Here is a 26792-nt window from a genome sequence, read left to right on the forward strand (position 1 = left end):
ATAAAAAATATGCGTATTTCTTGTAGTTAATTATAACGTACTATATATTTGATTCAAATATTATATATTTGAAAACTGCTAAGAGAGTAGATCTTAAAGTGTCTTATCACAAGAAAAAAATTTGTAACTATGTGTGGTGATGGATGTTAACTAGGCTTATCGTGGTGATTGTTTCACAACATATACAAATATTGAATCATTACATTGTATGCCTGAAATCAATACAATTTTATATAACAATTATATCTCAAAAAATACCAGTTCCTAGATACCCCCCCCCCCCTGCTTTTTGGGGGGTAGGCAAGGAAGCTGAGGTTGAGAAAAGTTAAATAACTTGCTCAAATTCCCATAGCTAGAAGAGGGCAGAGCTGGGGTTAGAGCTCAGGCATATCTGGAAGCCAAAGTTTGTGTGGGTAAGCAACATACTAGCCTGGTTCCTCACAAGCCCATGTGAACGTGAACAAGCTCTCCACTAACAGCTGGTAGCCCTGTGTGAGTTCCAGTTATATGATCTCTAAGAAGGTAGCTTATATGTAAAGAGAGTATAATATTTACCTTGTGCTGTTACTGCGATGATTAAATAAGATAATTTGTTTTTAATATCCTTTTGCCCAGAGACCTTGGAATGCACCTATAGTTATACAAGCTGGATTACTCACTACAGTGAGGGAAATGCACACCATGGGAAACCTTGGAGGTGTCTCAGTGAGAGGGTGTGAGAATATATTATTAAAGGATTTGGGCTTTTATTAACTAACTAGGGGGCAGGCTTAAGAAAGCAGGGGTAGTTCTACGAATATGTATCTTCATAAATGTTATCCATAGAGAGGGCAGACTAGAGTGAGGCTAAGGCTGTGACTGGACAAGAAGCAGCAGTCATTTTTATTAGCCAGGATAGCTATGTTTGGTATTTTGTGGCTTGGACAATGTTCACATTTTGTCTGTGTTCAGACAAGATTACATAGTGGTCTTGTTCTTGTCTTGATCCATCATGGTCACAGAGAGGCCATATCTGATGTTGATGTTCTGTGAAATTGTTTATGTTCAACAAAGAGAACATCAAGGCCCAATAACAGTGCCCCAGGTCAGTTCTTTCTTAGAATATATAAGTACCTACTATGGTGTTGGATTCATGGGTGCTCCACCTGTAGGGGCTAGGACTTTCATTGTACTCACCCACACTGCCAGCACAGGACCTTTGAGTCACAGTGAGGCAGGTGGGGGGCTGAGACTTTTGGAGGAATCTAAAAGACAGAGAGGTCTCTTCAAGCTGCAATGAGCCATCTCCCCCAGCTTCAGGCATTACATGAGGCCATTTCCATGAGCTCAGGGGTATTTCAGTCTGTGGAGAATTCCAGAAACAACAAAGAGAAGGCTGCAAGTTAGACAGCCCATCCTGGATTCTGCCTTTGCCGCCTTCCTGAATAACCCTATAGTGAGCACTACTGAGAGCCAGACCTGGGCTAGAGCCTGTGACACCCACCACTTCATGTAAGACAGACGAGCAACCATACTGAAAAATGGAATGAAAGAGAACAGTGTGGTGAGGGTCACCAACAGTCTAAGCAGTGGTTCCCACACTTTCCCGAGCTTTGGAATCACGTGGGAACTTTAAAACTATTGATGCCTGAGTCCCACTTCACCGAATTAATTGGTGCGGGATACTACTTGGGGCATTGCGATTTAAAACAAAACAAAACAAAACAAAACAAAACAAAAAACTCCCTTGGTGATTTAATGCATTGCAAAGTTTGGGAACCGCTGATTTAATCCATACACCTTCACGGTTTGGGGGGGGGGGGGGACGGGTCACGCAGCTGTTAATCGGATGAAAGCTGTGGCACCTCACTCCAGGCACCCGTACTTTGGATACAAAACTTGACCTAGAATTTCAGGGGGGTTATAGATCTTAAGAAGCAAATCGCGGAACACCTTGGGCGGGTATCTCGTGGTCCCCAGTGAAAATTCCCAGATACAGGAGTAGCTAACCCTAATCATGGTGCCATGAGTTCTCTGATCCCTCCAGAAAGAATGGCCCTTGTCCTTCTCCTTCACAGAAGCCTCAGCTTAGTCTCATCAAGCCGAGTTCCCTTAGGGCAAGGGCGCCGACAAGCAGCAAAGGCTAGGAGGATTTGCGCAAGTGTGCGAGTGTGCACGCTGGTGTGCACGCCAGTGTGCACGCGCGGGCCGCTGGCAAGCGTGCGTTTCCGTTACCGGAGCCCCGGCAGCCTCAGACTGCGGCTGCAGCTGCGGATGCGCGCCCGGCACCCCCTCCCAGTCAGTCCCCTCCCCCGGTGGCTCTCGCTCGCCCTCTTCCCTCCCCCCGCAGCGTCGGCAGCCTCCGAGTGTGCCGGGCAGCGCTCAGCACGCGAGCCCCTCCTGCAGCCGCCCCGGCTTGCACTGAGCGCGGAGCCTGGAGCGCGCGTGGCGCCCCCTCCCAGCGGCAGAGCGACGATGAGCCGCGGCGTGGGGGTCGTGGAGAGCAGGTGAGCGCATCTGCGGAGGTCGGGGGATTCGGAAGAAGAAAGGGCAGAGCGGGATGGGGGCTGGCTGGGCCCAACAACGACGCGTTGCAACAGAAGCTCTGCCCCCTTGAGCACCCCCACCCCTCCCGGGGCTCTGTCCTTGCCCTTGCGGGGGAGGGGGCGAGGACTCCACTCCCGTCCAGGCACCCCCGCTCCGGCCACACAAACAAAGCTCACTTCGGTGGCGCCGCCTGCCCCGCGCGGGCACAGAGCATGGGGGGAGCGTTGGCTCCCCCCATGCTCTACCCCAACCCTCTATCCCTGGCCGGGGGTCTGGGTGCACTGCACCGCACCTGCGTAAGGCAGGCGGCGCCGGGGTCGCGCGCAGGTGCCCGCGCGAGAGGCGGCGGCGCGCAGCTCCGGAGGCCCCGCGCTCAAGGCCCGGAGGCGGGGCCTACAGGCGGCGCTGCAGCTCCCTGCTGCCGCGTTTTCCCCCGGCACCTAGCTCCCCGGCGTTGCGGCGGTGTCAGGTGGGCCCGATTTATTCACATCCTCCTGGTGGAGGCGGCTGCGGGAGGCCTGCGGGTGCGGAGGAGGGCAGGTGGCGCTGCAGCGCCCCCTTGCTCCCCGCGGGCGGATTCGCGCTCTTCCCGCCTCCGCGGGTGACTCTCCGCCCCCCGAGGTTGGGTTTCTGCTGTCCTCATCTGCCCCTAGCTCCTGGGCTTCCGCTCTTGGGAGCCCCTGCACCCTCTGCACCTGGAGGAGGACTTGGGCGGTCGCTCCGGGCGGATGTCCGAGGTTTTGTTGAGCACTGTCTGCGCTTGGGCTCCCTAGCTTTAAAATGGCTTGAATCGAGGGCAGGATTAGTTCCCTTAACGCCCCCCTTTGCCCTTGTGTGGAGGCTCTACCCAGCGGCAGGCAGTCCATCATGCCCAATGTGGCACTAAAACAATGCCTCACGCACAGAAGGCTCAAATCAGTATAAGCCTGAAGGATTTCTATTATTGTAAAGGTAGCCAGTGCCTCTGTTTGTCACCAGCGTTCCACAGACCTTTAAAAGCAGCTGCTTTTTACATGGGAATGTTTATTAAGAGCTAGTTTTGGGACGCTCTAACGGTATTGTGGTCGTGTTCTCCAGAGTTACTGTCATCTGCAAAAGGAGGCTTTTAGCATTGGATGTAGTGTTTCAGTAAGGCATGTGATGGGCGGTTTGTGAAATATATACTTTAGGTAATCCTCTCAATTGCAGTTAAGTGCTTGCAGGAAGTGACCCCAAGTAGGCAGAAACGCTCAGCAAAGATTCAGCCTGCAGAAAATTTTCTTTTAGGACAGTCACTGCTGCACAACAAAGTTTCTGCACGAACAACTAGAGCAAGGAGAGACTGCCAAGGTTTAAAGTGTCCACGACTTCAGTTTTTTGTGAATCATTAAACATTAGGCCCAGTTTCTCACAGGGTGGAGAGAGGTTTGTTTTTCTGCCACTGTCCTTTCTTTAAAACACTGTTGCAATCAGCAAGGCAGCCCGGAAAAGTCTGTGTGCAGATAGGTTTTACTATTTGATTTCTTGACGTAAGGCTCATGAATAAAACCACAGTGGGACACAGACTGAGTCCACATTGAACATCAAAAACACTTCTTTAGAGGGCTTCACCCAACAGTAAGTCTTGGGAATAATTGTTAAAGAGAACTTTTGAATTAAATTATGGCTAAAAGTAAAGTCCCCCCCAAAAGAAAACAATAAAGAGAGGAAGTGAAATGAAATATAGTATGTGAAATTAACACAGTTATTTACACAAACAGAGCTAACTGAACTTTTCTGCTGGCCACCCAGAAATACGAGCCCTTCCTGGTATTTCTGTGAGATATGGACCCGCCCTACCTCTTTCCATGAAAACCTGTTAGTTCACCATCTCTGATCTTTCTGGCCTCTCAGGGAGATTGTTGCTAATGTGTCATTTTCATGTTTCAGTATGGCAACAAAGTCGGTATAATTCTGTATCAGACAAGGGTGAGGTGCAAATTGTCTCTGTAAACTTATGTAAAGCACCCTACAGATGATGGCTATTGTTGCTTGTAATTTTTAGTAGCTGCACAGGATTCCATTCTCACATTTTTTGGCATTGTAAGCTGTTTGTTATAGATTTGTTAAATACTGAGGAATAGAGAATCTCTATGTCTACCATATTCTTTCATTTCTTTGTCAGTGAACTTTTTTTTTCAGTGCAAATTATATGCCAAACCATGTGTTGGATGCTGGGGATATGGAATCCTTGGCTATACACATGCCCTAACTCACATCTTTTTGTTTCTTTTCAGTTCCCAGACTTGTAAATAAATTACAGCAGAGCAGTGCAATAACCCCATTAATCCAGGTGTATATCAGATGTTGTTGGCTCAGGGAGGGGAACAGAGAAGTGATTCCTTCTCCAGGGCTGACTCATGGGAATTCCCCTACCGCATACATCGTCAGCTCAGGCAAGCTGTCCTTCTTGTCCACCCCGGGCACTTACGATTTCTTTCTCTTTTCCGCCTACCCTCCTTCTCTTCTCACTGTTAGAAATGTTCTAGCTTGGTTCCAGTCCTTTTCTCTGCTGGCCCCACTTCCCTTTGGAGTATATTATGCAAAGTTCTCATTGATAGTTATAAGAAGGAAGAAGGGAATAAACCTCAAAACTGTTCCCCCCCAATTCCTGTCACCCCATAGCTGCCTTTTAGGCCATATCCCCAATGCAGTTTAGCATTGGTTTACCTTGCTTTCGCACCTGCCGGGGTCATCCTCCATTCACAACTGTGGCCTGTAAAGCTGAAGTTCTAAATACTTTACTTTTCCTTTCTGAAGATGATGAAAATCCTTTGTGTGTATGTGGGTGCGTGGGTGGGTGGGTGGGTGCGTGTACACAATCATGTAGAAAACACAAGCTTCTTAAGTGACATATCACAAAGCGAACACGTCTATGTAAACACAACCCAGGTCAAGAACTAAAACATGGCACCCCAAAGCCCCTCTCACTCTCCAGTCCCTCATAGTCGTATTTCTCCTCCCTAAAGGAAAGAGAGCTTAATTTTGCTTGTTTGTAAACTTTATAAACATAGAATCATACGGCATATAATCTTCATGCCTGGCTTATTTTATGTGACACTACATTTGTGAGAGTGATCCACATTGTTGTGTGTAAGTAGTTCCTTCCTTTTCATTGTTTACAGTATTCCATTTTACGATTGTATCGTGTTTTTTGATCCATTCTACTCTTGATGAGCATGGTAGTTTCCAGTTGTTGCCTACTACAAAAAATGTGCAATCAATCCTTCAGCCTTTCAATACCCAAAGGCCTACCAGTTTCACCATTATTTTTTCCTATTGGAGTAACCTAAAAAGGGATAGGGGTAGGTGAAGGAGCTGGCTGGGTGAGCCAGCCCTGTGGATTTTTCATCTTTGCTAGCGCTAAGTACCTTTGGAGGGACTGAAGACTGTGTTCTCATTCAGTGACCTAAACATAGAAGAAAAAAAAACCGTGGGATGGCTTCTTTCGTGAGTAAGCTGATTGGAAGTGGTGATCTTTAGAAAAGAAAGAAGAAAAGAAACTAGGTCATGATGGGAAACCAGCTTGGTTTGGGAAGTATCCCCAAAGGGATGGACAGCTGGTGGCCCAGGGTACCCACATCTCTCCTGCCCTCCTCTCTCTACCTTCCCTTTGTTGAGTCTTTCATCTACCCCAGGGCTAGTCGTGGAGGGCTTGCCTCAGAGGAAGTCTTTCTGTCCTGGCTTGTATGGAGGGGGACTGTTGGCTTCTAGAGCACAGTTCTGAATGAAGGCAGTTTCCCTGGAGTGTGCTTTAAGAATAAGTAACCCCCTGGAAGGTTTTTGTCACCTAGTACTACAAGGCCTTGGGCTTGGCTGGCTCTTGTGGTCTGGGGGACTGAGGTTTTCTTTAGAGAAAGTCTTAGGCTTCTGGGCTCAATACAAGCAGTGTGTGAACCTGCAAGTTGTCAGGGGGTCGGTTCTGACAAGTTTAGGCAAGTCCCCATGTGAGATGCTGAGGACAGTGGGTTTGGGGACCTGTACTATTGACTTCTTCCTCCGCTTTCAAGTTTTAAATCTTCCCAGGGTGGAAATGCAGAGACTACTCAGCAGACTGAATAATTGCCACTTTGCATCCTGGCAGTTGCTATCAGTTTGGTTATAGAGTTAGGATTTGTCCACCTCCCTGACCTTCCTCATCTCCTGCTTCTTTCCCTCTGACCACACTTGCTCTCCCCCTGTTCCTGGACCTTGATCAACTCCTTCCTGTCTCAGACAGGAGCTGCCCCCACTACTCCCATTTCTTCCCTCTTGTCCATTTCTGCTTGTCCTTTGTGGCCCAGCTTACATGTCACTTTCCCAGGGAGCCCTCCCCAATTCCTCAATCTTAGAGGAGCTCTCTTGTCATTCTCTCAAAGCACTTCTTGTCTCAGATACAGGAAATCAGGCTTCCCCATCAGGCTGATGGGTTTTGTTGCTTTGTTTACTCGTATCTGGCACATACTCCACATGTGTTAGTTGAATGAGTGAATTGATGAGAAAACCAAGACCTGAGACAAGTTGGGAGATTGTCTCTGCTTATAACTTGTTGTGTGATTTTGGTTATTTATCCACGTACCCTCTCCTAGGTTCCCATCTCCTCTTGTAAAATGATGTATTGGATTGGAAGATCCTGTGGGTTCCTTTCATTTGCAGCTTTTTCTGAGCCTAACAACTAGAGGATTCTGTTTGTGGGGAGGCAGCACTCTTTGAAAATGCAAGATGGCCTTAGCATCATGGTTTAATTGGCTGTTTTGTTAGTCACATGCTTGTGATCTTAGCATCAGAGCTCAGTTCTTCCTGTTCTCATAGCCTGCTCTGAGCTAACCTATAGCTTATGTTTGTTTTTATTTTGCTCTTCTGGAATCATATACATATGTATTTGTTTTCTGATTAGTCTCCCTTCTCCATTAGGGTGCTCCATGGGGACAAAGTTCATGTGTCTTGTGTTACTTTTTTATCCCCTCTGCCTAGCACAGCACCTGTTGTACGGTAAATAATTAGATGTTTGTTAATTTGAGTTGATAAAAAAGAGATTTGTATTACAGAGAATATTGATTGCATTGGGGTTATTCCCTAGGAAATATAGTTATTTCATGATTAACTCTAGTTTGTGGCTAACATAAACTCTTTTCCACTTTCCTTAACCCATTTGCTTATAGGTTTTACTTTGCTTTTTATGGTCCGTTTTCTAGAAGGTTAATAGGGGCTGAAAGGGGTAAGATACTGGTTGGTTTCATTCTGGTGAAAAGTTAGTTAGAGGAGGATTTGGGACTTATTATGGATTTAATTATACCAAAAAAGTCTTTCCTATATTTGAAAATTACCTTCACAGGCAGTAGGAACCTTAGTAGGAAGAGAGACTGGTGCTCTGTCATCTGCTTGGCAGAATTTTTTGCTTTTGGTTGTAAAAAGGTATTGATAAAAGCTTGGGCTCTGCAGTCACATGGACCCGGATTCTTGGGTAAGTTACTCAAGATCTCTGAGTGTTATTTCCTCACCTGTGAAATGGAGATAATGCTAGTCCAGTGACCGGCACTTGAAAGATTGTCGTGATGATTAAATAAGCTCTGATCGACGCATGCCAAGTCTTTGGCTGAATTTCCAGTACACGGTAAACATCTAATAAATACAGGCCATTGTCATAATAAGGTTTTATTTTTACCTTAAGGATTGTTAAAAAAAAAAATTAAGTGGAGAATTATTACTTCTTGAGCCAGATTTGGGTGAAATCATTCCGATGCCTGATATCAACCTGTCCAGGCGGCACAGAGTCAAGTCGGGTGCTGAGGCTGGAGAACGGGCTTCCTCAGAGGTTAGGATTCTTGAATTCTAGTTGCATCTCACCCTTCACCGGCCGGTGCCAGCTCAGCCAAGTGACTCAATACCTCCCGAGCGGCAGTGTCCTCATCTGCAGGTGGGGAGAGCGGCAGTGTCCTCATCTGCAGGTGGGGATGGCAGTACTGGCCCTGCTTCCTGCTTCCTGGCAGAGCTGGTATGAGGAGCTGGTGCTCTCATGAGTTTGAAAGCGCTTTGGAACTTTTAAGGTAACTGCACCCATGTGAGAATTTGGTGTTGCTCTCAGGTTTCATTTCGTTGCAGCTGTGACTTAATTCCAACAATAATTGGTTTTATCCATTTGCACATATTTTACTATTTTATTTTATCTTTAAAGATTTATTTATTTTTGAGAGAGGATGAGCTGGGGAGGGGCAGAGAGTGAAGGGGACAGAAGATGCGAAGCGGACTCTGTGCCAACAGCAGCAAGCCCAATGTAGGGCTCGAACTTAAACTCATGAAACATGAAACATGACCTGAGCCGAAGTTGGACGCTTAACTGACTGAGCCACGTGGGTGGCCACACATATTTTAATATTATCCACATTTCCCAACAAACATGCAATAAATACCCTCATTGAATATCAGCCCTTTGAGGTTTCAAGCCTGTTCTTTCAGTCCTGTAGCAGCTCAGGGATTTTACTGTGCCAAGATGCAGGGTGTTTTTGTTTGTTTCCCCCCCTCCTGTAAGGGAAAGGGGCTGTACTAATCCTGGGAAGCTCATAGGTGTGAGGCAGCATTTATATTTGATGTTGATGTTGGAACTGCAATAAAATTTTACCTAATAATAATGATTAAGTCCAGATCAAAATTTAAGGAGCTTTAAATGCTAAGTAAATGTCTGTGCCCCTTTCCAACTTATCTTCAGTCCCTGAATTACGCTGAGAATATATGGAATGGGTGCTATCTCTCGATGGTTGCTGTGGTTTTACGTTAGAGCAATGCACATGGCAAAAGAGAGTGTGGGGACCTAGCATTCATGTAGTGGTAAGGAGCCCTGTGGGTCCACTAGGGTCTGCCTCCTCCACGTGGCTGGACTGGGCAGGTGCGCTGCCTTGCGGGCGGGTTCCTCCTCGTCGGGTCTAAGCCCTTCCCCCTGAGCTGCTCCCCCTGAGTGTCTGGCCACTAATCTCATCTCAGACACCACTCACTCTCATCCACTTCATGGAGAAAATAAAGGATTTTATACAGAGGCTTTCTGGGTTTTAGCAAAAGTTCTAATATCTAAGTAGATGTATATATGTCTGGAAACAGAGATAAGCAGCTGTAGAAAGGGGAAAATGAAAGCGCTAGTGAAGAGGAAAGCATGGTTTTGTTGAGGACACAGAAGTGGGTTTAAACCAGGCATATTTTGTGCAATATGAATGGCTAACTTTCAATCCATGTTCGCATAATTATTTTCAAATTAAAAAGCATAGCGACTGCATTATAAGAGGCATGAGTCTAGAGGAAAAAAGATGTAATGGTTGACTTGTTCTTTTATGTGTCTCACTAAAGACCATATTTTAGCCATTCTTAGTTTCTTGAAGCATTTCCCAATTACAGGATCACCACCACCGCCCGACCTTTTGAGCAGGAGTTGAGGATTAAAAAATGAGAGGATTTAAGTCTGAAAATGAGAATGTGTGTATCTCCTAGAGTCGTGGAATTTGGGAAATAGCAAATACTTGGGGAAGCTTACCAGTGTAAAATCTTGAGTCGAGGAGGTTTACCACGTCTGGGATCCCAAATAACTTGGGGGTGAAGAGGAGGGAAGGGAAAGCGGTTGGTCTGCTACTGCTTTAGCAGTCGTCACCCTCAGTTTACCACCAGGGTTGAGGGTTGGGGGTGGAGTGGCGGGCAGTGACGGAAGGCCTGGTAGCAGGCAAGTACATGGGCTTAGAAGTTCTAATGGCCTAGAGTCAAGTGCTGCTTTTCTAGCTGTTAGCTCTGTGGCCCTGAGGGAGTTAAGTAACCTGTCTGAGCCTCACTCTCTGCATTTGTAAAATGGCCTTCACAGGCTTATTGGGGTGATTAAATGAGAAAATAAAGATTTTAAACACTCTAAGTGCAAATAGCATCATTGTTTTCTTCAGAATCATCAAAGATTCTGATTCAGTGGGCCCAGAAAAACTGTTTTTGGAAGTCACCTCCCATAGTTCTAATGTTCCTCAGACCATACTTCGAGAAGTGCTCTTCTTAAAGGATGAGTAGGAGTTTTGACATCAACGGGAGGGCAGGGTGTCATTTACATGCACTTACAACTCCAGGGGGTGACCTAACATCATAGCACGTGTCCATGGAGCACCCACAGTTGGGGTACATGACTTGGAAGGCCAGAGGCAGTGACCCTGTGTGGGGGATAATGATAGAGTGAGATGTGTGTGTGTGTGTGTGTGTGTGTGTGTGTGTGTGTGTGTTAGCCAGGGTGTGCTTGGGACACTGAAGATCTTTCACTCTGGGGGACCACTTAGGGTGGAGACCAGGGAGCAGGGTGGAGGTCCTTGTGTGCCCTGCTAAGGAACTTAGGCTTTAGCCACAAAGCAGTGAGAAGCACAGAAGGGTGTAAACAAGGACATGATTAGACCTCACTGATGGTCACATGATGGGTAAGCCAAGAGAGTGAGACTGTAGTTATATATAATATTTATGAGGAAATTACAATCAGCTAACCAGGTGGTGAGAACCAATGAGAGAGAGAGAGAGAGCGAGAGAGAGAGAGAGAGAGCGCCCCAGTGAGTGAGTACACACATGAACTGAGATAGAGACAGCGTGTGTTGAGGAGGGGGCAGATTGGAGAGATATATAGAGGGAGGCTCAGGAGGACAAGGACCAGCTGCCCGATGAGGAAAAGGGGGCAGGAGCTGGTGCTGGCTGGTTCCAGGTGGGTGATCTAGGGATGGAATTCTCTGCAAAGGCAGATCAGGAGGAGCAGGTTTTCATGAAGAGGGAAAGCAACGATTAGTTAAGTGCTGACCGTATTTAATTTAAAGTGCTGAAGTGACCACCAGGTCCCAGGCACCTAAAACTCCAAGGAGAGGCCTGGGAAGGAGGTGCGGATTTAGGATCTGAAATGTTGGCATGAAGGTGAGCCCCGAGGCAGTGTGAGGAGTGGGAAGAGGAGGGTGCACAGATGTGCTTCCGGGTTACATCGATGCTCCAGAGGCTGGAGCAGATGGGGCCAGGGGATGAAGCACACAGAGAAGAGAGGTCACTGCAACAGGGGAGGTGGGAAGTGGTGGCAGACCAGGTAAGAAGGGACGTGGAAGCTGTGGAGAAGCCTGTCACCTTGGTCTAATGAGACAGTGGTCACTAAGGACTGAGGAGGCCCACTGGGTCTTTTGGGCAGTAGTCACTGGTAACGTGGGGGAGCAGCAGCCAGGTGGCTTTGAGTCTAGGGGAAAATAGGGAGGAGAGTGGAGATCATGTGTTCTCTTGTGAGACTGCTGCATGTAGGGCACAGAGAGTTCAGCATTGGTGAGGACAAAGGAGAGACCTACTTACGGGGGAGCTATGTGCGCCCTCAGTACTCAGAGTGCCATATCTGAGGGAGGAGGCCAGAGAAGCAGAGCGAGACGACCTGGGAGAAGGAGGGTAGAGCGAGACGACCTGGGAGAAGGAGGGTGACTCACCGAACTGGATGGAGGGTCTAGAGGCCAGTGCAGGATTGGAGTTAGGATTGTGTTCCTGGAGAGGTGACAGAGGAAAGCCAGATGGCTGGGCGTGGATGGGCAATACTGTGAATCTTAAAGGTGCTGTGATGTCTCCCCAGGGTGTGACAGGACAAAAAGTCCATCAGGTGCACACCTGATAAGCTCCATTGAGTGTTTGGCATGGAGTCAGGCCATAGGTGGAGAGTGAGAGGGCCAGGAAATCTATTGGGGAAGGAGAGAGTTCTTTAATTTGCAACATTTCTGGAGAAGCATAGTATAATGATCATTTTGAAGATTTTCATAATTATTTTATGTAAAATTAGTATCCTGTTTTTAAGTTTATTCATTTATTTTGAGAAAGAGAGGGCTCAAGTGCATGAGCAGGGGAGGGGCAGGAAAGAAGGAGAGAGAGAATCCCAAACAAGCTGCATGCTCAGTACAGAGCCTGACGTGGGGCTCAACCTCACAAACCATGAGATCATGACTTGAGCTGAAATCAAGAGTCAGATGCTTAACAAACTGAGCCACCCAGGCGCTTCTAGTATCTGTTTTTAAAAGTCTTTTTCTTTTCTTGCTCTAGTGATGATCATCACAATGCCTCTTCAGAAGAAAAAGGTATGGTACTCTAAGTCATTGTTGAGTTATTAAAAAACTTAATCTATACTGTATAAAACATTTGAAGTCTTAGAAAATGATTATTTATTGACTGCAGCCACTTTGTTCCATTCAGGCGTTCACTGGCTGTTGGCCTGCAAGCCAGCCTCCTTCCATGGGGGTCAAGAAGAAACCGAAGAAGGAGCCAAACCACTCAAGATTGGTAGGTGGCAGTTTTAATAAGCAAGAGAACTGACTTATGAGGCTTGTCTCCATCTGCTTGGTACTTTTAAGCTGGGCATATGTGCATTCATGCATTGAGCGTCTGTGTCAGGATGGGTACTGGCGAATCAAGGTGATAAGACACAGCCGTGGTCCTCCAGGGACCTTGGAGGACCTCCAGACCTCGGTTTGCCAGTCGGATAAATGTGATAGGGTAGATCACAGAGGAGGCATGGCTAACTTGGCGGGGTGAGGGAGACTTTCAGCAGAAGTGACTTGGGGCTAGGTCTTAATGGATCCCTGGGAACTCTGGACCTGGGGCCTGGGAAAGAGACTTCCATGCAACGGGGAGGTATCTGTAAAGGCTTGGAGAAGGAGTGGCAATCATCCTATTTGGGGAACATTCAAATTTGGGGAGCAGGGGAGTAATTAAAATAGATTGATTCTAGCCCAGTGGTTCTCAATCCTGGCTACACATTGCAGTCATCTGGGGACTTTAAAGATCAATACTGCTATTCAGGCCCCACCTCAGACCAGCTAAATCAGAGGGTCTAGGGAGTGTCTGAGTCCTGGGCTTGGATGTGTTGGGAAAGCTCTCCAGGTGATTCCATGGTGCAGCCAAGGTTGAAAATCACTCTTCTATGCTTCCAGCCCTGGAGGACCAAGGCCATGTCCCATCAGTTGATTTCCTAGCACCTGTTCCTACACAGTCAGTGCCTCACCCTCCACTCAGGCATCCTCTCATGCAGGAACCTGCCTCCTACTTCCCCTCTACACCCACATCCAGTTAGTCACCAGCTCCCGGGGGTTGATCTGCTGAAGTAATAATGAGCATGTGTGTAAGTCTAACAACATGGTTGAGAGTGCAGGTTCCCACCAGGCTGCCTGAGTTGAAATCTTAACTCCAGACTTCCTGGCCTGGAGTTGGGGGGGGGGGGTGGGTGAAGGGGAGGATGGTATGGAGGTGGTGGTCTTGCTTAAGTAAATTAACTGGCCTCAGCTTACATCACTGGACAGTTGTGAAGATTAATGTGTAAATATACGTAAAGCATTTTATATAAGTATATGTAAAGTATATATACACAAAATGAGTAAATACATGTAAATACGTGAATATATGTATCGATGTGCCTGGCACATAGAACACTCAAAGCCGTTCTTAGCTACTATCATTATTGTTCTCATCATTATTCTCAAATCTTTTCTTTCCTCCATGTAACTGCTGCCAATCCTTTGTTCTGGATGAAGGGAGGGAGGATTTGAGAGTGATGCTAATAACTTTCCGTGTATGTGCTTGCTGAATCCTGATCCTGCATGGGGGCTGGGGCAGTGTCTGCAAACTGGGAGGAGGAGAGAATGCGGATTGGTAGTGGGGGCTGAACCTGGCCAACAGATTAGGCCTCGGGCGCTTCTGGGGTCTGCTGGGAGAGTCAGGGTGCCCCTGGAGGTGGAGGTTGGAATCCAATTGGGAAGCGGGTGCGATTGAGGGCTCTTAAGGTGGAAAGGAGGCTGGGAATGGGGAGTGGAGGCTGGGGCGTTAGTAATTGGGGGGTGGCAGAGAGGAGCTGCAGGGTGGGCGGAGGGCACGCAGAGAGGTAGGAGAGCCAGGACCGACCTCACGAGAGCGCCATGTGAGAGGGGGTGGTAGGTGTCTACCTGTGGGAGTCATTTTCTGGGGGTTCATGGTCCTTCAGGGACATCACGGAGAGGATTCCTAACTAGTGGTGGGAACAGAAGCCTGATTGCAATGGGCTGAGACACTGAGTTGGGGGTGAGGAAGTGGAAGGAGACCAAGGACACAAGGTCCCCATTCTTGGGGACTACTCTTTCCAGAAGTAGTTGCATAGTGTGGACTGAGTTTGTCCTGTGCTTCAGTCAGTGGCATTTACTCTCCAGAATTCTGCACTGTTGTGTCATTGAACTTGTGCATGTGAGCTGTCCAGAGGTGCAAGTATAGGAGGAAGACAGGAGCAGTAAGGGCAAGTCAAGGCTGGGTAGGACTTGAGTGACAACCAAATAAAATGATTACTGCAGGCAAAGTGTGATTTGAGCTCCCACTTAAACAATCAAAGTATATTTTATCCATTTCCAAAGGAAAATCAGCCCCCTTTTATATGAACTGTAGTTTTGGACTCAGTAAGAATTTATTAAATTAAGAAGAAATTAGTTGAGTTTGAATCTGTTTTATAATATATATAAATACGGGGCACCAGGGTGGCTCAGTCAGTTGAGTGTACAACTCTTGATTTCAGCGCTGGTCATGATCCCTGGGTCGTGGGATCAAGCCCCTTGTCAGGCTCCATGATGAGCATGGAGCCTGCTCGAGGTTCTCTCTCTCTCCCTCTCTCTCTCTCTCTCTCTCTCTCTCTTTCTCTCTCTCTCTCTCAAATTAAAAAAAATAATATGTAGAAATTACTTCACAGAACCAGAATTAAAAAAAATAGTTCCTATTTTTTGTTCACTGTGTACTTCCCCGGCATATGCCTCTATTCAGGAAAGGACAGCAGTTCTGAGGACAGCAGTTCTGAGGACAGCTCTGAAAGTGAATCTGGTGAGTCACATATGTCTTTTTTAAGTTATAGAATTCTAGTTAAACATATGAACCTTTATTTGTATTTTAAACTAATGCATACATCCCTTATACGGTGTGAGGACACATTACTAGTGTGGTTTTGTGAAGTCCTGAAAAAAAATACTTCCATGGTAAATACTTTCTAGCTGGCAAGCAAAGCGGCCGAACAGGATGAGCTGAAGAAGAAAGACAGGAAGTGGTTGCTATTGGCAAAAGGCAAACATTTTACCTATTCTCCCATTAGCCCGGGTTTCCTCTTGGTTGTCAAGAGAATTTGATTTAGACTTTTTTTTTTTTTTTTTTGTAGATAATGAGGAACCAGAACCAGAAAAAACAAGTAAGTATATCCTTCCTCTGAATTTTATTTTTTGTTGTTGAAAGGAAGAAAGGGAAGGATCGCCTTTGTTGCCAACTGCTTGTTCTTTATCTTTTAATATGCAAAATTAAGTTAAACATTGGGAAATTTCTGTAAGCGTTTTGCAAATTTGAGCTCCCTGCACGTGGCATATGTTCTTGATCTGCACTGACCGCAATCTACAGTGCGGCCACAAGCGGGCCTGGCTTCCTTCTGTGGTGGTCGCTGCTCACAGATTACAGCAGAGTGAACTCTTTGCTGCTGCAAATGTACCATTTGTGGTTTAGAGTCTCCTGGCATGCCATTCTAGTTATTTGTGAGCAACTTGAGTATGAAACCACTTGAGGGGCATGGATTCTAAATATAAAATACGGTTTTGGTCAAGAGTTTTGTAAGTGACTAAGCTTTTATTTTAAGTGATTTTATTTTACTGTAGGATTTTTTTCCCAGTTCTTAGACTGGGATCTGCCCATGAACACTGTAGCAAGGCAGTCAGAGGGCTCCTTTGTAATACTATTAAATAAATGAAATCACTTCACTCGGAAGTCCTGTGTAGAACCTGATTCTCTCTGCAGCTTCCCAGTGGGGAACCTGTGATAGTAACTGTAAGTTTCTTGCAATCGTGTTATGCATTGATAAGAACCTGTAATAATCTGTGTATCACCCTTGCAGAGATGTCATATGCTGATACCTATAAAGAAAAAATGTGTGCCTCAGGTCTCTATACATTATGGATGATTTTCATCCTTTAAAAATGCAGTCAAAAGTCTAGCCTCTATAGAATGGTTTAAGATAGAAATGAAATTAGAGAGCTGTGCATTGGGATCAGGTCTCTGATGTTATCCCTGGTAATAACTGGGTAAAGGGCCATAGGGGTACGGAGTCTGGAGGCAGGACGCTCAGGCTGCAGAAGCTAGGCCTGGCCCAGGGCCTCACCAGGGCAGGCAACCTAGGAGGAAGGCATTTGGAGTCGGTGAGGCTCAAGATAGGCTCAAAATTGGGTGGGAGGGTGCGGTCGTTCTCAGCAGGGTGTGTGTGGAGCAAGACACAAGCCCCGGCCATTGGCTGGATTAGACTTCTTGGTATTCTTTGGCAGTGAAAGTGGCCTCGCATCTTCTGTGGGCTGGCTGAGGATGCTTGTCCTAGGAGTGAGCCCCAGGTCATGTAAGGGGTCCTGCCTCCCCACAAAAGTATTCTCTTTGTTAAAAGAGAGTTTTTATCCTTCCCGTTAGAGGAGAGATCAGAGAGGTACCCACCCATTCACCTCCATTCTCAGGTCAGGTGGAAAGACTAGGTAGGCCACCTTGGAGTATTTGCTCCTCTGTGGGCTAGCAGGCAGCTCAGGCCCACTCACCCTCCTCATGAGTGGATATGCTTTCTACTCATGGGCATGAACTCTGGGGCCACCCTCGTCATATGGATTGAGGGAAGCTGCGATTTACAAGTTGGGGAGAATTGCATCACTTTTCTCTGCTTTGGCTGGGAAGACCTGGTCAGAGACTCTGTATTTGCGGGCTGGTTAGGATTCTCGAATCTCTTTCCCTTTCTCTGCTCCCAAGGCAGAAAAACATGGGGTGTGGATGAGATACAATGTAGATATACAGCCCATAAATAATTTATAATTTTATGATCCTTCATAGGATAGTAGCTAAGGAAATATGATTGGAGGATTGTGTGGTGTAGGGTTTGGGTATTTCACATCTGTAGTGTTCTGAGTCCAGGACTCTGAATACTTATAGTCTCTGTTTGCCACTTTATCTTAATGCTGTTTTTTTTTTAATTTTTTTTTGTGTGTTTTTATTTATTTTTGAGAGAGAGCGAGCGCGAACGGGTAAGGGCAGAGAGAGAGGGAGAGAATCTCAAGCAGGCTCTGCACTGTCCGCACAAAGCCTAATGTGGGGCTTGAACTCACAAACTGTGAGATCATGACCTGAGCTAAAGTCGGAGACTCAGCCGACTGAGCTACCCAGGAGCCCCTTAATGCTTTCTTTTAAAGCTGCTTCTGTCTTGTAAACCCTGGTCCCTGGATACTGCCCCAGTAGGCCAGGAATCAGGCAACTTGTGTGTCTTGGGCTGGAGTGCTCTTCTGGGGAGTGTCTGTACCTTCTGGGCATTGGTGATGGCATAGGACCTTGCATATGTGTTGAGGAGCACCTTACCCATGGGGTGACCCTCCCAAAGGTTGTTCAGACCTTTAAAATATAAGTGACAATGTTGTTGTCTAGAATTCTTGAGTTTTTTAATGAGTCCCGCTTATCACCAGAGCAAAATAATAGTTAATAATAGTTATCTAACACTTACGGAGCACTTAGGGAATGGTAATTTGTGTTCCTAAGTTTTGGGGGGTGATATTATTCTAATCCCCATTTGACAGATGTGGAAGGCAAAGCATGGGGAGACTTAGTAATATAACTGCAGAGTCCAGGCTCATGCAACTAGTGGCCAGTGTAAATAATAGAAGAACTTATTGCTTGCTTTCTTTCTTTTTCTTTCTTTCTTTCTTTCTTTCTTTCTTTCTTTCTTTCTTTCTCTCTCTCTCTCTCTCTTTCTCTCTCTCCTCTCTTTCTCTCCTCTCTCTCTCTCTCTCTTTTCTTTCTCTGTTCCCTTTCTTAATATTATTTTTGTATTATGGAATTGTAATCATTCAGAAAAAAGTCACTGAGCGCTTACCAGGCCCTAGAGATACAGTCCTCATGAAGCTCACATTCTAGCAGGGAGAGAGACAGGAAGCAGGAAACACTAAACTGTACAGTGTACCTGGTTGGGGAGATGCCCTCAAGGAAAATGAAGGGCGAAGAGTGAGTATGTCAGGCAGGCCCTCTTGCAGGGGAGTGTGTGTGTGTGTGTGTGTGTGTGTGTGTGTGTGTGTGTTTATGTGTTTGTCAGGAAAGCCTTTCAGATACAAGGATGTTTGAGAGAGACCACAAGGAAGTGAGGGGAGGAGTAGCATGAGCCTTTGTAAGAGGAGACAGTATGGGCAAAGGCCCTGAGTTAGGAGTGTGCTTTGGGGATGGAGAAATGGCAAGCAGTGACGGGAGGGCAGTAGGTGTGGGGAGGCAGGCAGGAAATGAGGTAATGGGGAGCCAGATCATATAGGGCCTTGAGCCATATGGAAGGAGTCTGCATGCTGTATCAGAGAGTCTTACAATAGTTCCGGTTTAAATATGCTTAAAATAGGATGTTGATTCCTTTCTCCCAAGCTAATCTCTAACTCTAACAGCTTGAGGGCTGACGCCAGCCAAGCATTTATGATGGGCCACGAAGGAGTCTTCAGTGGGGCTGCAGCCCTCCAGGAGAGACACCGGCCTAGGTGAGGAATAACTAATGAAGAGATTGCTCATGCCCCTCTTGTCTCCACAGATGGGGAGCCAGGAGAGTCTTCCACTGAGGAAGCTTCTGCTCAGGGTAAGAACCAGGCAATATGCTTACCCTGCCAGTTTCCTCTGTTTCTCTCCCATGACATGTGGGTCAGGTTTGCAGGATGGGGACAGAGCCTTCACTGCTGCATAAAAAGATCACATAAAGATTTATGTGCCAAGAGGGGGTGCACTGAAGTCACATTCAAGCTAATTTTCACACCTTAGACCTGCAGTGGGATTGACAAACATGATGTGTCATGTGTCATTGGATTAACTCCTGCAAGTGTTTAAATACATGTTTAAACTCCTGTCAGTTGGGAAGCTGAAGGTGGGTACTTAAGTAGTACATGACTTACCCTGTGGATGACTTGTGCCAATACATGTGTGATGATCTCTTTCACAGTGCAAGAGTGGGAGGATAAAGACTTGCCCAAGGATCATTTACATTCAGGTATAAACTTACATGTTCCAAAATATTCTTTTAGATCTTCTTATCGCTGAGGGGCATGTACTTTTGAATTTTGTGATCTGGTCATATCACATATATTTATTAAAAAATTTATCTTTGAGGGGCACCTGGGTGGCTCAGTTAGTTGAGCATCCAACTCTTTACTTCAGCTCAGGTCATGATCTCAGGGTTGTGGGATCGAGCCCTGCGTTGGGCTCTGAACTGAGCATGGAGCCTGCTTAAGATTCTCTCTCCCTCTGCCCCTCACCCCTGCTCTCTCTAAAATAACAAAAAAATTAAATAAAAAAATTTTATTTGAAAATGCCAATCACATTCATATAAGTAAAACCTTTTTTCTATTATTTAGAACTTAATAAAATCCAACCTTCCTGTGAACACTGTAATGCTGAAAATGTAAGTATCTTTTAATTATAAAATATGATTTCCTAGTTTGCTTTAAGAAAACAACATTTACTTATATATTACTCACTTATGTGCATATGTGTGTATACTTTTTCTTCAGAAACAGAATGAGCAAGTGACCCCCAGGCTCCTTTCCCGGGAACAGTTTTTGTAAGTAGTTGTGAATACAGAAGACTTAATATCATTAGTAATTTAACTTTGTACATAAAAATGACCCCAAATAGGGGAAACACAAAGCAATATCACTAATTTCACACATTTTATGTAACTACTTGGATTGTTTTCTTTGATAGTGATGCTTCTTCAAAATGTGGTAGAATTTCATTAGTGCTTTTGCATGAAATTAAAAACCTAAATAATTTTAAAAAGTCCTTTGCTGACCAAATGTTAGGCCTAAACAGGTGTTCTTATCTGTCCAATGCAGGCTAAAGTTGGACGCGGAGGGAACTTACCAGTGCACAGAAACTGGCCTGATATTTGAGGTTAACAGAAAAGTTGACATCAAGTATTGCGTTTTGTCCTGGAGCAAATACGCAGACCTGGTTGTTAAGCCCTGGATTGTTGGTGGACCCTTGTTTGATGTTAAATGTGACCCAAACTGTCTTACTTCCATTCAGTTTCCACATTCCCTCTGCTTGGGTCGTAAGTACTCGTTTTCTAAAAGTCTCATTAGTGTGTGCATGTGCGTATATAAGAGTATGTGTGCCATCCGTATACTGCCTGGAACACTAATTTATCTTCGTGCTTTAACAGACCATGATGCCAATATGACGTTCAAAGTCTTACATGTTAAAAGTTCTGGGGCCTCGTTAGAATCCACTGTGGATCATTCTGCAACCCATGTCAAGTGGCATGTGAGCTCTCTTTCTCCGGTGGGACCTGTTATTCAAAGTGAAGAAACAGTATACCACCATGGGGCCGTGATTCTCTACAAAGCCATTGACCATAATCCATCCTTGTCTTTTCGAGTGTACATAGCAACCAATAATGAGTCCTTCATCAAGGTAAAGTTAATGAAAATGAATAATAAATGTTGAATACTCTGTGTTCAAACGTTATGCCATGTTTATGTGGGTCCTGTCCCTGTTCATTTAAGTGTCCCCCCACTGTGGGTCTAATTTGGCATAAGGTTCTAAGGTCAGTGCCTCGGTGTGTGCCAAGTCCTCAGGTTTATGGGGTATGGTTGTCTGTACGTGTAAATAGTGTCAAGAAGATAACAGATGGGGAAGTAGCTCTCCATAGATGAGGATGGCCCAGACAAGTAGGCCTGGCTTTGGAGAGGGTTGGCTGATGTACAGTCTAGGCCATTTGTTTTCTATAGCTGTGCTACTCAAAATGTGGTCTGGGACCCAGGGGGCCAGGAATGTTGACATCAGCAGGGAGCTTGGTAAAATGCAAAAGCTCTAGCCCACTCCAAACCTCTAGAATCTGAGCCTGAACTGGGCAGGATTCCCAGGTGATTTGCGTGCACATTAAGAGTTCGAGGAGCACCTGTTCTGGAACACATGGGGGAGCCATTTGAGGCCTTTGGGTCAAATGTAGGATGACTTGAGGTTTCTCTTTGCCTAAAGTTCCTCACATAAGATCCACCTCCCAGGTTAACTCATTGCAGAGGAAATTTTTGGATAAAAATTGGCCTGTGGTTCACATTCTGAGTTTTGTAGAGCAGATATTCATGAACCACTTAACTGTGTTTAAGGCAGCGAGGCCTGAGGGGTGGGGGTTTGGGTGTTCATAATGGAACCAGTTTTCCAGAATCAGGATGTGGTGATTATCCCGCTTTCTGAATGCTTACATAGTTAGAGCTGTGGCAGTTAGATCTCCTGTTATACCTTTAACCATTTTCTGTACAATTGTAATGGTTTAGAGGTGGATGGAGAACTGAAATAAATAAAGTAGACAGAAAAAACAATGACTCAAAATTGTCCTTTCAGATTTGAAATGAGAGTTTGACAGAAGTTAAGAAAATAAACATAAGATCTGTGATAAAGTGTACAAAATGATGAGTTGTAGTTTGAGTTACAGAATTTACATTGACAAGGAGGAAGAATTTCCTCTGCCCTACAAGATCCTTCTGGCTGCCCTTCAAGAATCAGGTTGACATGAGACAGATTAACAGGAGAAAATCTAATTTAATTTTGTATGTATGGGGAATCCACACAGATGTGGAAATTCCAAAGACACTCTGGCAAAATGAGGTATATATGTCATTGTGAACTAAGGAGAAGGGGGCAGCATGCTGGGACTTCAAAGGGAAGGAATACACTTTGCAAGAAAATGAAAAAGTAAATGCTTAGTAAACAAGTGCTTGCTGGGCCCCTCAGAAGCAATGGAACATAGAGGACTTTGATGAAACAGGCCTTGCAGGGTTCCTCTCTGTCACCATACCTGGTTCATGTCACGTAATGTAGTTTTCTCTGGTGATAGTTCTCTTCCTGGAGGAGGTCCTCTATCCAACTTCTTCTAGGCGATTGTAGGGGAGGTAAAGAGTGTTTCCTGAATCTGCTGGGTTTTGATTGCTTTTTCAAAAAATTTGTTTAAATTAATTTTTTTAAAAATTCAAGTATAATTAATATGCAGTATTATATTAGTTTCAGGTGTACAATACGATTCAACAATTTTGTACATTACACAGGGCTCTTCATGATAAGTGTACTCTTTAATCCCCTTCAGCTATTTCACCCACCTACCCACCCTTGATTGCTTTTTAAATCAAAATAGCCTTCATGCCAAAGTAGTCCATCTTGGGGTAGCCTTCCCTTGGCCCCCTACAACATGAAACTACCTATTTCCAGTGTTTTTAGGTTGTAGTGTTTGCACAGCTTTAGAAACGTAAGTTATATTGATTATAATTGGCAATATATATTAAAATTTAAAAATTCTATTAAGTGATAGGTTTTTAGTTTCTTCCTAAGGTAAAATATGCTTCCTTTAATCTTACTAAAGTTAATACTTTCAGTTGGGAAGCTAGTCTTCAAAATAGTATAAAAATAACCCTATCTAAAGTAGAATTACCATGGATTTGGAATAAATATATATATATATTTTTTGAGAGCAAGAGAGAGCCGGTAGGGGTGGGGGATGAGGGGGTGAGGGGGGCAGAGAGAAAGGAGGAGAGAATCCTAAGCAGACTTCCCACTGACTTGGGACTCGAACCCATGAACCATGAGATCATGGCCTGAGCCGAAACGAAGAGTCAAGCTCTTAACCAACTGAGCTACCCAGGCACCCTGGAATAAAGTACTATTATTTAATGAAGTTCATATTTCAGGAAAGTAAATACAAGTAATTAAAAGGGTATTATCTGTACTTCCTGGGAAGCTGGGGTGAGGGGCTGATTGTATCAACAAATGTAGAGGAAGACACCACTAGAACGATAGGGAGCATAGCATGGTTAAAAGGCAGGATGTGCTTCCTGTTGATGTTTGGTTTTTACACCTTCCTGGGTTGTTTTTTTCCCTACATAGGAAGAACTCCTTGAACTTTGTCTTCAGGAAACCTAAATTTCATGTTCAGCTACTCAGCTGCTTTACAAGTGAGCCTGGGCCAAAGTTTCCTTTAACCTCTTTGGGGCATTCAAGCTATACATATAAAATCAGGGACCCCTCTGGGACAGTTGTGAAAATAAGGATGGGAACATGTAAGGTGCTGGGTAGAAACAAACTTCGGGTAAAGCAGAACTGTTGACAATAAAGTAGCTGCTCTCTGTTCACATCATTGGCATATAATCAATACGAATGTGTAACACTAGCCCTAATTTAATTTTCTCAAATCCTTCAGAAGCAAATTTTAGGTGCCATGCAGGGTGGGTGCTTTGGCTGTAGTGCTTTGGCAGAAAGATGTTTGGGCACCTAGAAGCCTGAAGTGCAGATCAAAGGTGCCTTATTCGCCTCTATGGCATTTCTTTTCAGAGCACCGTGAAAGTTTCTCCCTTGCTGTCATTTTGTACAGGGAAATGAAGATAATGCAGGGCAGCACATGCACTGCTCGGATGCTTAGAGTCCTTACAGTTGTTGCTGATGCATTTCAAAACCAAAACCTATTTCTACCTTCAGGATATTTCCAAGTCTGTAAAGCACTCCTCCAAGAAATTCATGAAAATTGACAAGCCTCCTGTTTGCCAGAAGTTATTGCAGAATGGGAAGAAATACAGACTGATCAGCGAACCAGAAGCCGAAATTACCCCAGAGGTATATATATTTTGAAAACCACTTGGAGTAGCAGCAGGATGTATATTTTGTAGATATGTATTCTGAAGGTTTTAAAATAATGCATTTTGTTCTCATTTTTTATTTAAAAGAAAGCAATTGTTTTGCTAAACTTGAAGCTTATTCCAGAGATGCTGTTGAATTTCAGAATTAATCTGAAAAATCGACTTATCTAATCTCTTTCCCTTTAAAAAGGTTTTAAATTTTCTCGAGTTTTTTTTTTTTAATTAAATTCAATGTTAGCTTCAAAGGAATAAAAACCTTAAGCTTGATTTTAAGTCACAGAGCACTGAAGGTTAATGGAAAAGAGTTGCTAACAAGAATACTGGCTTTTCTTACTGGAAGGCATTTGAAAAATTGTTATGAGAACAAATTGTCACTAGGTTTCAACTATTCACTGTACACATGACATTTGTAAGTGATTTTGGTTTCCTGTAAATGACTAAGTTATTTTTAAAACTTATTTTCATTATGTGCTCTGATTGTGTGCCGTACCTTATCTAACTAGACATCTGTGTGGAAATTCTTTTTGTACACCTTTTTATGTTTGTTTTATAGTTTATGAAAAGTTGAGAACAACGTTTTGATTCCATTACATTAAAATATGAAGCAAGAGAGAGCTGATTGCAGTGGCCCATGTTGCATTATTTTCTTATATTCTCAGGGGCCTGGTGCCCTGGAGAAGTAGTCAGGTTGATCAGATGGCCTTCTATGACCTTCCTTTCCAGTTTCAAAGGGTCTCTTTCCACCTGGTGTGTTTTGAGCCTTACAGTAGCATGGCTGAAGAAACTAATGTGCAAAGTGGGCCAGTGAGCCACTGAGTCCCATGGCCAGGCGGTGGGAGAGCCTGGCCCTGAGCCCCGTCTGCCCTTGGGTCCTAATTCCACAGTCTTTCCACTGGGATGTGAGAGGTTCTCAGCCCTTGCAAGCTGATCAAGCCCTGGCAGATGCTACCTCAAGATGATCACAAGAAGCCAACTGCGGTCTTGCCTGGGAGGTGGAATTAAATGTGAAGGGCTTGCTTAGAACAGTGTGATTCTTGGCCTTTGCTGCAAAATGGAATTCCCAGGGGAGCTTTAAAAAAGTCTGTGGCCTGGGTTCCATCTCCAGAGATACTGACATAATTGGTTTGGGAGTGGCTTCGGCATCGGGCTTGTTAAAGCTCCCAGGGTGACTATAATGTGCTGCCAGGATTAAGAGCTACCAGGAGAGGGAATAGTACACATTCAGTGGGTAAATCTGTCTAGGAAAGGACTGAGATGGTCCCCAGAGCTCTCGTTTATACAAGATGATGGTGGGAGGGCTTTAAATAGTCTAATTCTGCCACCAGTTGTGTGCTCTCTCTCAACCAAATTTCTGGGCTATAAAATGGGGGATAATCTCCTAGTATTGCCCAAAGGATCATAGAAAGGTAATGGTTTTGGGGTTCTCTGAGAGTTGTGAAACTCTGTAAACCTAAGGTATTCTTGCTGATTTTATACCATTAATGATGTGTTTAACTGTCATTTATCAAAATTACCTATTAAAAGTCAGTCTGGGATAAGAGCTAAGAGTGTCATGATCTTTTCCTTCAAAAGATGCCAGTATAGAAAGAGACATACTATATTCATGTAAAGAAATAATTTTAACATGTCATGTGGTATTACCATAGAGATGGGTGTGGTGAATTTCAGGAAGGGTTCCCATGTGGTGACATTTGTTCTGGGTTTGAAGGGAGAGAGATTCACCGGGGAGGCAGCTCTCCCGGAAGAGGAAACCATAAGTGCCTAAGTGAGGTGATGGGGATGTGCAGCTGGGCTCAGGGCACCAGAATAGTTCCAGGAAATGGGAATGCAGAGGGCTTTGGGAAAAGTGGGGCCACAGGAGAGAGAGAGAGAGAGAGAGAGATCTTTGCTTTGTAGGCCTTGGTGACCTATTAAAGGTTGTGAGGATAATGCTAGTGATTTGTAATGGGAAAGAAGAGGGGCAGGTTAAGATCCCTGGTTTTTAAAGGTGGTGCCTAGTACATTCCGGTGATTTTTTTTTTTTTTTTAAGTAGACTTCTCCCTCTAGGCTTGTGAGTCAGTCTGCAGAGGAGCAGAGGAGGTCCAGGACAGGAATCAGTCTCTGTAGTAAAGAGGAGTCAGAAGGTGGGGCACCTGGGTGGCTCAGTTGGTTAAGCATCTGACTCTTGGATTTTGGCTCAGGTCATGATCTCATAGTTTGTGAGTTTGAGCCTCTCACTGGGCTCTGTGCTGATGGCGCAGAACCTGCTTGGAATTTTCTCTCTCCTTCTCTGCCCCTCCCCCACCCGTGCTCGCTCTCTCTCTCTCTCTCTCTTTCAAAATAAATAAATTAATTAAAAAAAAAAAGAGGAGTCAGAAGGTGTGGATTCAAATTCAGTTCTACCATTTCCTAGATGTGGATTTAGGCAAGTTTATTAGCTTCTCTGAGATTCTTTATCCATAAAATAGCAAAGAAAGGGTTTGTTGGGAGAAAGGTGGTATTCAGTGACAGAATGTGGCTAAAACACTCAGTGTAGTTCTGTCAGTGTTTTAAATCAATTCCGGGCTGTGGAATGATCGAAGCAAAAGATGGTGAGGAAGTTTAAAAGCACCTACCAAAGGGTGATTAGTTTG

At 44.9% G+C, this 26792-nt stretch overlaps 1 protein-coding gene across 3 annotated transcripts in view; it reads left to right on the top strand.

Annotated features, from left to right (window-relative positions):
• Nucleotides 1–1989: 1989 nt before the first annotated feature.
• LOC132684250 (uncharacterized) overlaps nt 1990–26792 on the top strand; it is a 45440-nt gene continuing 20637 nt past the window's right edge. For 2 of the 3 annotated variants that reach the window (XR_013549774.2, XM_078432201.2), the window contains exons 1-12: nt 1990–2486; nt 12574–12608; nt 12724–12810; nt 15304–15360; nt 15689–15718; nt 19097–19141; nt 19499–19546; nt 19911–19957; nt 20067–20116; nt 20391–20608; nt 20720–20970; nt 24022–24156. Coding sequence is in view for 2 of the 3 variants with exons in the window: in XM_078432201.2 (XP_078288327.2) it covers nt 2005–2486; nt 12574–12608; nt 12724–12810; nt 15304–15360; nt 15689–15718; nt 19097–19141; nt 19499–19546; nt 19911–19957; nt 20067–20116; nt 20391–20608; nt 20720–20970; nt 24022–24156 (1485 nt within the window). In the remaining variant the exon portion in view is untranslated. Of the gene's footprint in view, nt 2487–11045; nt 11225–12573; nt 12609–12723; nt 12811–15303; nt 15361–15688; nt 15719–19096; nt 19142–19498; nt 19547–19910; nt 19958–20066; nt 20117–20390; nt 20609–20719; nt 20971–24021; nt 24157–26792 lie in introns of those variants that run through there. The other variant, XM_078432202.2, reaches the window with a different exon arrangement.

Source organism: Panthera onca, chromosome C2 (assembly GCF_046562875.1).
Source record: "Panthera onca isolate mPanOnc1 chromosome C2, mPanOnc1 haplotype 2, whole genome shotgun sequence".
NCBI lineage: Eukaryota > Metazoa > Chordata > Mammalia > Carnivora > Felidae > Panthera > Panthera onca.